The sequence below is a fragment of the Dreissena polymorpha genome, chromosome 8, assembly GCF_020536995.1.
Source record: "Dreissena polymorpha isolate Duluth1 chromosome 8, UMN_Dpol_1.0, whole genome shotgun sequence".
NCBI lineage: Eukaryota > Metazoa > Mollusca > Bivalvia > Myida > Dreissenidae > Dreissena > Dreissena polymorpha.
Genome location: NC_068362.1, coordinates 80830618 through 80845012, shown reverse-complemented (window position 1 = coordinate 80845012; position 14395 = coordinate 80830618). Strand labels below are relative to the sequence as shown.

Here is a 14395-nt window from a genome sequence, read left to right as displayed (position 1 = left end):
AAATCTTGAACAATCTTCGTTGTTTGTTAACTGCATTGAGCAAATCAAACGTAAAAAGCAAAGACAACTGAACATTTGTGTCATATTATACTTTGCTTTTATCCAAAATTTCTCAATTATCTATGTGACACACAATGCTTAATGCCGAAATATAAAATGGAGTATTAAATTAGGGCAGCTTAAATATTGTACAGTTTTGGACAAAAATAGAGTTATTAAAACAACGTTTGAATCAATGCTGTTCAAAGCTTCAATCAATTATTTGCAACCAATTATGATCGGATTCACAAAGGCGAAAATAAACACATACCATTAGCATTTATTTGAGTGAGATAAATATTCAGCACAATTTTGTCGTGTACTGAGAAAACTGGGCATAATGCATGTGCGTAAAGTGTCGTCCCAGATTTGCCTATGAAGTCATCACAGGCTTATAAGGGACGACATTTTCCGCGTAAAGTGTCGTCCCAGATTTGCCTGTGCAGTCAGCACAGGCTAATCAGGGACGACACTTTCCGCCTAAACCAGATTTTCGCTAAGAAGAGACATTATTTAAACGAAAAATTCCATAAAAGCAGAAAATGTCGTCCCTGATTAGTCTGTGCGCACTGCACAGGCTAATCTGGGATGACAAATTTGCGCACAAGCATTATGCCTAGTTTTCTCAGAACACGACACAATTAACTAAAAAACGGGAAAAAAATAACACACTATGCACATGAATAATTATTTATATCTCGCTCAAGTCAAGCTACTAAAACACGGAATTCTTCAGAAAGGCGGTTTCTTATCAAATTTCTTCTATGTCTAGTCCAATTCTGTACGTAGGCAATAACTTGCTTTCGTTTCTCCTCGCACAGTCCCACCGTACACCTAAAGTTTCCCTGGCAACGGCATTTCGACTCGAGTCCATTTTGGCCTCTTTTGCCTTCGGTTTCACGCGCAATCTCCCCGGGTTGTCAAACTCGTGGTCACTAATATTGAAATAAATACAAATAAATACATTACTTCAGTTGAAATAACATGTGTTTTTTTCTTTTAAATTTTACTTAAAATATTCCGAATGGACATATTACATGTATTACCATAATACAGTTTGTGCACGACTAAAAAAGCTTTACGGACAAACAAAATTACCGAATATCGGAATAGCTCTTGATGTTTGGTTCATCTTCACCTTTGCCATCGACGTTATATTGACCAACGAGTTTGTACACATTCTTTTTCGAGGTTGTATAGAAGAAGTGCCTGAAAGTTTTAACAATAGTTTGGGTTGGAATCTAAATGCATCGGAGGTCAATTTACGGCATAATATGAAATAAACACGACTTATAAGCCTGTTATCCGCGAGTGACTATATGAAAATGGAATTATAACATTTTTAATAGTTTTATTTTTTTATGAAACAATAACATCGCTTCAGAAACATAATTAATAACAACTAGTCGTTCTAGCCAAATATATCGACTTGCCGTGCTTGCCTTGAATTTCGTTGCTTGTCGTGTTAGCCAAAGTGTTGATGTACATTAGAAATGTCATTAAGTGGTGTTTTCAGGTAATTTTTTCGGACAAAACACATTTTATATGGAATTAATCACGTTCGCACATATTGGTTCACTGCAAAAAGGAATATAAAACAGATATTTTGGACGATTTCAAATGTGCTTGTCGTGCTTGCGTGCATTGTAACGTAAAAACTAGGAATTTGCCTCGAATGATAGACTAAACTACTCATCTGGTGACAAATATTTATATAACCGGGAATAGTGCTCAACTTTTCCCTTAGCCTGCGCTTTATTTCGTCAAAAAAGAGTAAATAATAAGATACTTACGTGGATTTGAAATTTCTAAGCGGGGCCAATGTTGACAAATTTCTACTTAGCGTGCTAGCCAAAATGACGTCACAAACCACGTGGTATGGCCACACTGATGCAAGTCAAATCAATTGTGTTTTTTCTCCTCATTATGACCTGAAGTAATTGTAGGAAACTCAAGAAAGTTCAAATATGTTATATTATTTGAATTGTCATTATTATTTTACGTAAGGGAGACGAAAATCAACTACTCACTGGAACAGTTAAACGATGTATTTCCCTTGAATGTTTTATAACACAGATATGGTTAAATTCAGTAACTTATGATATGATAAGCGGACGAAAAATGGTAATCATACATTATAATTACCTGTTCATTTATATATATGATAAGCATTTATACAAGTTACCTAAGGAAATGTAAACCCATTACTATTATTTTCTTTTAGAATGATTGCTGCTAATATCATTAGGCAATTAAAAGATGGTGATTTTAATTTTGCATGATCCCACTTCTCACAATTGCATCCTCACAATATAAACAATATATGTTCATCGGTTACTATTATACGTTATAGATATGTTTTTCTCATCACTAATTTTGTTTGTTCTCTAAGAATTATGTCATAAACACACCAATACTTAAAATGCTATTCATTGCCAAGACCTCTACTTCAAGAGAAACTTTAACATTGAAAATGCATTATCTCTTTTATACCAATCTTAATCTATTTATTAAAACCACCTGTGCATATCAAAATAAACGAGTCAATTACAGTTTAATGACCTATGTATACCCCTTTAAATGATGTCGTGAGGATTTAAAAGGGAACTTCAGTATTTAAAGGGGCCTTTTCACAGATTTTGGCATGTTTTGAAGTTTGTTATTGTTGCTTTATATTGATAAATGTAAACATTAGCTTTTAAAAGCTCCAGTAAAAAATCAAAATTAAATTTTAAAAAGGGAAAAAAAGTAGCCCGCAGCAGGGCTCGAACCAGTGACCCCAGGAATCCTGAAGTAAAAACGCATTAGCCAACTGAGCTATCCTGCCAAGCATACATAAGATGCGTATTTTATACGTTATATAAGCAATCTTCGAAGTTTCATAAATTTAAACGACAACAGAACTCTCCAAATTATTCAATCGTTTTGCGTTGCAACGCTTTATAAATTTTTGGTTTTTAAATCGTCAAAAGATGCATATAATGGCTATATTAGACCATGGCAAATGTTCAGCAATACTGTTTCCTCACAAATATCATAACTAAACCGAAAATTTGCGAATCTGAAACAATTTTTTTCAATTTTGTCAATTTACCAAACCGTGAAAAGATCCCTTTAAGGTTTTGTTTTTCATGATAATACTATAATTGTTAACAGCAATTCCCAAACAACTGGACAAAAAGATACATGGTAAACATCTTGGCAACAACAAAGCAAATCAACACACACTTGTGTGTTTGTATTCTGTGATTTTACAAACGAAATAAAGTGTTCAAACTGTTTGACAAGATTATGGAATGATATAATACGACACTCCACATAAATGATTTAAAAAGTTTCCTTTAAATCTGCAATGTGTCGATTGAGATTTTTAATGACGGCATAAAACATGCAATTATGATGATATAAAGAGCAGTTATCGGTTTTATCAAAGCAGTTATTTATTTTTTGACTAGGTAGAAATAACAGATGTTCATATAAAAGAAGTCCAGATTTCTTTGAACTTAAGTCTAAGCAACTATATGTCTTTTATTACATATCACACACAATAGTGTTTCAGGTTTGACCGATATTTGTTATGTTATACCAATTGCATTTGCTTATCATATCGATGCGGAAAAATAATATGTAGCAACATATTTCAATATTTCAATTCATTGTGAGAATGTAACCCTTCCGTTCAATAAGATATAACATTCCTGTGTGCACCCCTCGATCTTATGTGTTGTTTTATAATTCAATTGATTAATCGATCTAGATTATCCTATTTATATATTTATCAGTATTCATCCAATGACATGTGTTTTTGATCACAACTCTATTCCATATTTTGTATTTTTATAGATATCCTGGGAAAAAAGAACAAAATAATTTCCTCGCCCTTGTACACACTCGCCCATATGCATTGCAAACATATAGAAATATTGTGTGTACTTCTACCGTGGTTAGTGCAATATTTTTTTAATTGTTATCTGTGTACATTTGATATTCAGTCTATTATCGTTATCTCGAAGTCGGTGGGAACAATACAAAGTATTGAGATAACGAGAGTTCGAGATATCCGATTAGGCGTTTTCAAAGAAAAAATGAGACGAACATTTACCTTGTTTCTGACATCAATATACCTGCTAAGTGGTCTAACTAAAGTCGTCACCGTGTGGCATAATACTCTCTACTATTCTATCTATTGCCTGATATATGCGCGTTTTTACGAGGCACGATTAAATTTGCTATTTAATGCTTAAAATGACGTTTTAAGTGTTACTGAATTCCATGAACACATGCGGTTATCATTTTCTAAACTGTCGAGTAAACATCAGGTAATGTTGCTATTTAAAGTTATGATGCAATTGACGTCCAATCAAGACGAGGGTTTTTCATCTGAACATGCGTAAATCACGCTCCGGAATACTGAACTGTACATGTACATTTTGTGGTTTGAAATGCAAAGTTCAATCCATTATTTGTAAAGGATAAAATAAACTCACAGGTTATCAAGTGACAGGCCTTACTCAAGTGTTAATGGCTAACGATGCAATGGTCTTTGATGCAATTAACGGATCAATTATCTACATGTAATTTAAACCGAAAGATGTGACAATTGTTATTTATTAATAAGTACAAACTTCGGAGTTATAACAAAATCGTCGTTATCTTTGTTTTTCTTTTTCAGCAGACTGGCTGTTTCTATAATTAGACTGTTCCTAAAAATCATATCTAAATATATCAAACCGGAAGTATGACGCATAATGTACGGTTAGATTACACATATTCCAATGACCATAGGGTTCCATTATAAAATTGCAAATTTTCAAAACATTTTTTTCATGCCTTTCCCATACATCATTCTCAAGCCTGATATCATTTTAAAGATATATCTGTCATTTTTCACCAATTGCAATGATAAAAATACCATCTCGTAACTTCTAAGAAAAGAAAATTCGTCCGAATGCAAGCTAACTCGGAAAACGGGGTTTCGGCAGTGAGATTTTAACAAAAGCACACTTCTTCCATTGTGTACACACCGTTCTTACTGACCTATGTACTAGTGCGAAAGGAATTGTGGGTAGCACTTCTTTAACGAGAGAAAAGTGAAAGCGAAAGTAGGTCAGGTAATTGTGCTTCTGATAATCGCTATCAGTCTTAATAGAGATTCAAAATCACGTTTAAACATAATTAAATAATATTTCTTTAAACAACATTCCGATTTAAACACACAATAAACACGATTTTTCTTTCATTATTAACATGTTCATTCCTACACAGAACTACTTTGTCGGAAGCATAATTCCCCAAACCAGTGGAATGTGATGCGTCTTAGTATAGAGGTGACAATAACGTAGTAACGTCACCATCTATGTATAGAATGCACTACTTCAATACACGCAGCAAGGTGTAAGGTGTAGCCTTATCGCAAGTTGTAAACAAATTTTGATGAGTATAAAAATATGACATAAACATTGTTTTTGTTTCAAACGATTTTAACAAGGATTTTGGATGAGGATAACAAGTAAGTAATTTTTACTATATAAAATGTATACTTTAGCAATAAAGTGTTTCTATAAAAAAATATGCTCGAAACTATTCGCGCAAAAAATGGACTATACTGAACAATAAAGGGCGTATGCCGCAGTTACAGCCATGGCAAGTAAATTAGTTAAAATCGTGCAAAAATCCACAGAAAACAAACGAAGCTGATAAAGGCAATATAAACACCAATAAAACACCAAGGAATTGGAAAATAATAAACGGAAACGAAGTGAAATATCCAGTACTAGGGAACTACAAACAAGTTTTAATAAGGCGAAGGCGCAAACCACACAAAAGCAGAAAAAGAAGAAAAAGAAAGAACAGTTGTCCAATACTAATTTTGACTGCATAGAGGAACATGATACAGAAGAACTAAAATGTCAGGCTTTAAAGCAGAACTAGAAAATGTGGCAAATCAACTCAAAGCTAGAACGTCTTAATTGTAGATGATTCGCCGAACAAGGTTAACTGCAAGCTTGAACATATTATGATGAAAAGCGAAGTCAGCCTTCGAGAAAACTTAAAAGATTTGTTTACAGAGATGAAGGAAGGCTTATTGAAATCAGTTGAAAATAACATTGAGATAGTGGAAACTAATGTTTTAGAGATAAAAACAAGAGTTTGCCGCCCTAAGAACATCATTAAAGGCTATAGAAAGAAATATCAGTGACGAAAAAGAAGAAATTGATAGGCTAAACATACAATCATGATATTATTCAGGCTTTTGCTATTGTTTGTATCTTAATAGAAACAAAACAAAATCCACTAATTTTTATTCACCCGTTTTTAAAAACGGGACGTATTATAGTTTCAACCTTAGCGGGCGGCGGGCGGTGGGCGGCCGGCGGTGGGCAGCGGGCGGCGTCCACAGCAGTGTCCGCTCTCTAATTCAAACAGTTTTCATCTGATCTTCACCAAACTTGGTCAGAAGTTGTGTCTAGACATTATCTAGGTCAAGTTCGAATATGGGTTATGCCGGGTCAAAAACAAGGTAACGGGGTCACTAAGTGCATTTCAAGGATTAAGCATGGTGTCCGCTCTCTAATTGAAGTAGTTTTCACCCGATCTTCACCAAATTTGGTCAGAAGTTGTGTCTAGATGATAAGTAGGTCAAGTTCAAATATGGATCAAGCCAGGTCAAAAACTAGGGCACGAGTTAACTTAGTGCATTCCAAGCATTTAGCATAGTCCGCTCTCTAATTGAAGTAGTTTTTATCCGATCTTCACCTAATTTGGTCAGAAGTTGTGTCTAGATGATATGTTAGTCAAGTTCGAATATGGGTCATGCCGGGTCGAAAACGAGGTCACGAGGTCACATAGTGCATTTCAAGCATTTAGCATGGTGTCCGCTCTCTAATTGAAGTAGTTTTCATCTGATCTTCACCAAATTTAGTCAGATGTTACATCTAAATGATATCTAGGTCAAGTTCAAATATGGGTTATGCCGGGTCAATAACTAGGTCTCGATGTCACTTAGTGCATTTCAAGCATTGAGCATGGTGTCCAAAACCTTCGAACGGGCGTATCTTGTGACAGTTTGGCCCTCTTGTTTAGTTTATGTTCATTGTTTATGTTCATTGTTTTTTCATGTTTAACATTAACGTGTACACGTTAACAGGATAAGCAACATCCAAATATGTGTTCATATGAAATACTGTTAATGTGAATAAAGAACATGTATAACAAACATAATCCACTATGTTCTATGTATTCTGGTAGTAAGTACACTTAATCGATCAGAAGAAGGAAAACGTACACAGCATGCCTGCAACGATAACATTTAAGGATGTTTATGTATTGTATACATAAGAGGCAAAGCATTCCAAATTTTTGACTGAGCCAATCAGCAGAATATAATAGTTTATTTTGACTCAAGCATATACAGCCCATCGTCATTAGTACATTCTGCGGCGTAGCATATTATATACGATATAAACAATTTCAGTCCACATTAAATATACACACCGTCAATACTTACGGTATATATTAAAAAACCAAACTGATTGCTGCAGTTACTTCTCCTGTCAGTTTAAAGCGTTAGGATTGAAGAAGCTGGTACAGAGGTGAGAATGTTGACAGTGGAGGAGTTTATTAGATACTAGGGGATAATGCAAGACACAGGACACGATGTTCAAGAGGTGTTACTATAACCTAATATGCGCAGTATGATGAAAATTGTATGATACAGATTGCGCGATGCATCTTTAAAGAAAAACTTACTTGAACATGTGTAAACTATGATAGGAATAATTTGAAAGATATGTACATTCGGTGTTAACGTTGTTTCCAGGCCAGATTGCAGCCCCTCCCGTGATAACTTGAACATTGGCTCGTTTTTTTTCATTTTCAAAATTAGTTGACCGATGCAGTTTTAATTTAAACTTATTTATTTTAGCTCGATTGAATCGAAAGCCTAAGGCTTATATAAACGCTCTCGAGTCCGTTTCCTGGGCCTAGAATCAGTACTTGGTGTCTTTGGGGGAGATCTAAAGAACGCTCCCACCATGGGGATCGAACCTTTTACCTCCCGGTCGCTAGGCGGACCCATATCCATTACACCACGGCGACGTCCGATGCATTTTAGTGTGAATAATAATAAGAACGTCATTTACCAATCTTAATGTGTAAATCAATTAAAACATATATTTTAATTCCGACGATAACGAGGTAGAACATTTTTAGTTTTTTATATAAAATTAACGGATTCTTAGATTTTCAATATTCTTTTTGCATCAAAATATGAGAACAACTTTTGAAAGCATGCTTTCATTTGATTTGAAAATCAACATTTATCAAAGGGAATTATAAAATGTACAATGAAGTTGATACCACTTTCACTTATTTTGATGATGTTTTGCATATCCTATCTTAAAATCGAAAGTATCGATAATTGTGCTTATATAAGTTTACAGATTTGCACTACAAACTGGCGACGTCTTTATATCAACAACTAATTCACCTAACAACTTGAATACGTAGTCAAACCCGTGAGAATTGGGTCGGAGTTTGAAGAGTATTACTAAATAAATAGCAATACACTGTTTGATCTGTTTGAAACCACAGAAAAATCCAAAGACTGACACGTACACTGTGTTGTTGTGAACACTGTTATATTTGGTGGTATGTGAATGAAAATTGCTACAGAGCGGGATTATAATACTGTACGATCATTATTGTTCGTAAGTTTTATGTATGATATATTTGTTTTACAATCCTTTTAAATGATTATGCGTTTGTTTTGCGTGGTAAGAGGTTTATTAGCTTTATTTTGCGTTTTACGCATTGACATATACACATAAGTAAAATGTTCGTGTGGCACTCGATTCTTTCGTAAATGATTGTCCTCAAAGAATGCCATAATATTATTTTTCTTTCATTTTTTCGAAACAAATACTTTCTAAAGCAACAAAATGATCTTTATAAAGAAAGTAATCCTTACATCGAAGCGCGTGTTTTATCCGATCAAACAGTGTATTGCTATTACATAGACGCGGGTTAAATTGCATTGTCATATTTATACCATTGACCTTATCTGTCATTTGCGGTAGAAATAGTTTATCCAGAACAAACAAGGATGGATGAAACCTATTATGCAATTTGAAACCAGCGATAAATATATTACAATTTTAAATGAATCTTTACGTACCTGATTGCAGCTTGAGCTTGCACATTTTACAAATAGCATACACGGGTAACACAATATGCCCGACACCGGTAACACAATATGTCCGACCGCCATTATATTGACGAGGGCAAAATAGAAGTGGCTTGAATATTGGGATGGAATGACACCGGTGATATTGGCTTTTAATTTTATTTACTTAATATAGAATGCACTTGAATAGTAATATGGTTTTATAGTTAAAACATAGTAACCAAATTTCACCCCCCCCCCCCCTTAAATACCTATATGGAAGATACAAATGGTTTAATACGTTTAATGACATGTGTATTGTGATTGTATAATCAAAGGCAACTTTTTATTCATTAACAATCCTGATTGGTCACATATCGATATATTGTGGTCACAGAGTGATGCATCGTTACACATAGACTGCGTATTCATACACGGCCGTTAATCATGCGCGCCACCTCTTTTTGAGTTGCATTAATAAATGAGCCAATGCAACTTCCGAGGTGGCGCTCAGGCCCGGATGTTTTGAGATTTAACGGATAATTTTACAGGGTGATAAGGTTTAATATATTTTTTAACACATTTCGCAATATTTTAAAAAATCGGCCGATGTAGTGCAATTCAGCGATTATAAATTCATCTAAAAATGTACAGAAACATACAATCACAACCCATTTGGAAACGTGAGGACCTTTAACAGTTGTGGCATGGTAGAATTGGTAAAAGCAAATCGATGTCTTTTGCCTGTGTGACGAGCAAATTCCCTGCCAATTAAATAGCTCATTACAAAAAACGATTGCTTTCAACCTGTACAGGTTAATGCGTGCACAAAAACATCGGCTTCTAGCCTATCTGATAGATAAATTTTCATTTTTCAATAAGATATGGAGCCAATGCCGATGAGGTGGAGCTCAAATTAGGAGGTGGCGCCAATGCACGTTTTATAGCTATTTTAAAGTGAAATATTTTATGTTACGGTTTCTATTATGTTTACAGGACTTACATTATTTTTTGTAAGTTGACTACTTCAGCAAATTTGAGTCGCGTGCGTTTTTAATTAGAAAATGTAGATTTCTAATAATGTATTGATGGATTTAAACGTTAGTCTTTGTAAGATAACAACATTTAACATGTATTATACAAAATGTTAACGGAAAAAGACCGAGCTATCTTCATTTTTTTGGAGTTGATAGTGGGAAAAACAACACAAATAAGCCCTATTAAGATTCATTGAAATTGGCCTTTTAGTAAATTAAGCATTTGGATTAACGGCCACAAATCATAGTTTCATGAAGAAGTGTTATCTTATATTTATTTCGTGAATTATCATACTGCATACAAATATTTATGTCAATGAATTATTTTTATAATGTTGAACATTTAGGTATTGGTTTGATTGAGTATTACACATTTTTGGTATACATCGTAAAATATGTTTTATTCGTGTTGGTGACTTCTTAATTGAGTTGATCAGTTATATATTTAAAAAAACTACATCTTATTTATTATAGATTGTGTTTATCTTATGTAAAGATTTGAGCTTTCGTATGTACGTTGATTAATAAACGCAATATAACAAATAACATTATCTATCAAATGTACGTCATGTGATAATGTCATTGCGATACGACTGTTAATTGATTCATCCGGCATTGGCGCCACCTCCTGTCATTAGCGCCACCTCTTAAGCATTGGCTCCATCTCTTTTGGACAAATACAAAATTATCTACTTCGTCGGCAAGAAGCCAATATGTTTTGCATGCAGCATCTAATGTATGTTTTACGCAATCGTTTGATGCCGTTAGCGATTTAATTGGGTGGACATTTTCACACAGGAAAAACTCATCGAAATGTTTTGTAAAACTCCACTATGCCAAAGCTTATAAAGGTTCACACGTTTTTAAATGGGTTGAGAATGAACGCTTCTGTACATTTGTTTACGAATCAATCTTCGCTGAACCGCACTACATTGCCCGATTTTTAAAATAATGCGAAATATGTTGAAAAAACATATACAACCTAATCACCATGTAAAATTGTCCATGAAATGTCAAAACATCCGGCCCTGAGCGCCACCTCGGAAGTTGCATTGGCTCATTAATTAATACATCGCAAAAAAAGGGGTGGCGCGCATGATTAACGGCCGTGTCATACGAAAACCCCCAAAAAATTGCATGACCGTTCCTAGGCTGAGATCCCAGCTTCATTTGTATTCGTGTATGTTTTGTATTTTTTAGAAAATCGTCTTTTGCAATACGTAAAGCTAGTGTGATGATATATCGATATATAATCTGTACGGTTTTTTAATTTTGAATAGAACTTTGTTTAAATTAACTTTATGCATATCAAACGTGTCAACGATGTACCTCATAAAGCTACAAATGGAATTGATAAGAGAAACTAAGACATGCACAGTTATGCTGTAAATATGACCGTTTTCTATATATAGCCACGTAAGAAGCATGATTTAACAATTCAGTACCTGATCAGAGCGGTTTGTTAATTATGCGAGCGCTAATTTAGAAGACAAATCTAAAATCATTCAAAAGTACGTGACATAGTACTTTCACGATTTGTCATAAATAGAATAAATACACTTGAAACTCGCACAAAGTCGTGTGTCACACAGACGTTGAATATCAGTATAAAATGATTGTCTTGTTTATCATAGAACAGTCTTAAAATACGTTTGTCGGATTCAAGAACAAACGCCACCATGAAAACCATTGCCTACTTGATTGCTGTCGCCATTGGTAAATGTCTTTGAGATGTTTTTGTAATATTCATTGGTTTTATTGTTAGTTAGTACTTTTACAATAGATTTTCGCCGTTTAAAAAGCATGATGAATGGTCTTCAAAGGTGCTGCAAGTTACGTGTGTTTACGACAGCTTGATGGATTTTATCGGATTTTATCAATAATATCAACTTTTTTTAATTGCATGGAAGAACGTGTAAACCTCCACGCAGAGATATGGCTGGTTCTAAGCATAGCTCATATCAAATCCTGCTGCCGATGACGATGGGCGATTGAAATATAATTATAAAAAGATATAAATAAAAATAAACATTTAATTACGTATTCATTGTATGATTTCAGTTACGATGGTAATGGCGGAGGACTGCCCAACAAACAACGTCAATGCAGAATGCACCCATATGACTTGTGCAAACGGTTTTCACAAGGAATGCGTTAACAGAATTTGCACGTGCTCAAGTGAGTGTTTCACAAAATATCGCTGATTACTCGTAGTTAAATACTGATACTATTCTTAAAAAAATGTAATACATTAAAGCAAATGTTTGAGGCTTTTTTAGATATTCAATCGCTTTAAACTAAAATACATAATGTATTTAAGAATACATTTAAAACAAAATAAATCTTAAATATCATAAACATTGACTCACTGTTTTGATTTGGTTATTTTATATTTAACTTAAATTTATTATTGTTGCTTTTATTTATACGAGCACGTGAGTATCCAATATCTTGTAGTATTTAAACTTTAACTTACATTTCCTAGCATTCGAATTTATAAACTACCAAGAAACACCATTGACAAACATGTATATGAATTATTGAACTTATATATATTGCAAACCGAAATTTTATAACAAGTTATTAGGTGCATACCCTTATATAAAATAACACAAGTTTGTATAATCATTTAGTAAAATGCACAACGTTTGCTGTCTTTGCTTCATGTGTATTAATATTATTTGAAAATTCCCTTTAAGTATGATCAATTGATAACGGTAATAATAGTAAAATAAAAATTGAATAGATAAAACTTTTGCGAATACATGTACGTGATTTTTAAAAGCATCATCCGATAACAATCATCATATTTATAAAGCTACAATCACCATACTTCCTAAAATTTTAAAATGGCGCAAACAATGTCTTCTATTTTGTATCATATCTGTGCAGGATTTAGCAGTTTTATTAACAAGTCTTTCATTAGACAAGAGGTAGCTTAAGTTATCCACATCACTATTAAAATCAATAAAAATCGAATATGCTACACTACAAACAGTATCAAAAAGAAGATGGCCAACTTTAGTGTATTCGGGACAGTACAATTTAATACAGATTTTAATTTGTAACACCATAAGTACAAAAATATTGTATGTATAGTATTTACCTGTTTTTAATTTGATCTAAATGGTACTAATTTTCAACTTTCAAAGTGTTGATGTCTGACTACATTCAATATTGGGCATAGCATTCAGTTTTATATTTAAATTTCAGTTTCTAATAAAGTTTCTACGTTGAGTCATCTGAAAAACTTAACGCAAAACCACAGTTTACAGAAAACTCCGTTCATCTATACATGCGTTCAAAACAGCGTTTTTAACGGTGTCCTTATTTAAAGAAAGTGCGATCTGTATATTCAGCACTTTTTATATTACATGATATAAGTTTTACTCTACACTTCCAAGATTTACAATTGTAATTGGGAGCACAAAGCCATGTTTGTTTTACATAGTAACTATTGACTAATCCATAGTTATTATTTTGTACAATGGGTCTGGTAACTACTTGACTCCAACTTGCATCCATGCCAATTAAATAACATGTATATGGTAGATAATTTTGAACGTCAAATGTGTAGATTGTATATGTGATAATTATGTCCACTTAAACAAAACGACAGCAAACAAGCTGTTACAAAAAAAACATGAAGCGTATACACCATAGTGTTTACGATGATTTCACCTCAATCATGTATTCGGGTTGTGATCTAACATTTCAGCCGACACAGAATGCGTGCTAGGGACCGACTGCCGTGACAGCGGGGATCGAACCTGCAACCGGAGGTGGCACTGCGTAGACAACAGGTGTCGCTGCTACTGAACAACCGCATGATGCTCGTTCATAGAATAATGTGATCTGCTGTAATTGATGATGACTTAAATAAAGTACCGGGGATACGGTTTAAAGATTTGTTTGTTTTTGTTTATTTGTTTTCGGTAATTGTTTAGATTGTAGTGTCGTAAGATTTTTACACTCAAATGCAACACTTACGTATTTAATATAACTGTCAACTGTTTAATACATGACGATGAATGATGTTAAAGCGACCGTGGTGAAATCGAATAGTTATGCCATAGATTTAATACGATAATGCCGGATTAAATTGATAATCCCTTGGCCTACTTCCACTAACAATAAGTATATGAATGTAGAAGAA

The 14395-nt window shown here is 33.8% G+C and overlaps 1 protein-coding gene and 1 long non-coding RNA gene across 4 annotated transcripts in view; one reads left to right on the top strand and one right to left on the bottom strand.

Annotated features, from left to right (window-relative positions):
- LOC127842565 (serine protease inhibitor Cvsi-2-like) overlaps positions 1–14148 on the top strand; it is an 87918-nt gene extending 73770 nt beyond the window's left edge. The window contains exons 1-3 of one of the 2 annotated variants that reach the window (XM_052372129.1): positions 11805–11955; positions 12301–12417; positions 13958–14148. In XM_052372129.1, the coding sequence (XP_052228089.1) occupies positions 11919–11955; positions 12301–12417; positions 13958–14058 (255 nt within the window). In that variant the 5' untranslated portion in view covers positions 11805–11918 and the 3' untranslated portion in view covers positions 14059–14148. Of the gene's footprint in view, positions 1–11804; positions 11956–12300; positions 12418–13957 lie in introns of those variants that run through there. The other variant, XM_052372130.1, reaches the window with a different exon arrangement.
- On the bottom strand, positions 308–1964 carry LOC127842566 (uncharacterized). 2 transcript variants are annotated; one of them, XR_008031705.1, is made up of 3 exons: positions 1833–1964; positions 1138–1248; positions 308–974 (listed from the first exon to the last, which is right to left on the bottom strand). It is a non-coding gene; the product is annotated as an uncharacterized LOC127842566 (long non-coding RNA). The 2 variants fall into 2 exon arrangements; XR_008031704.1 differs by having other exon boundaries at positions 1138–1964.
- Positions 14149–14395: the final 247 nt, after the last annotated feature.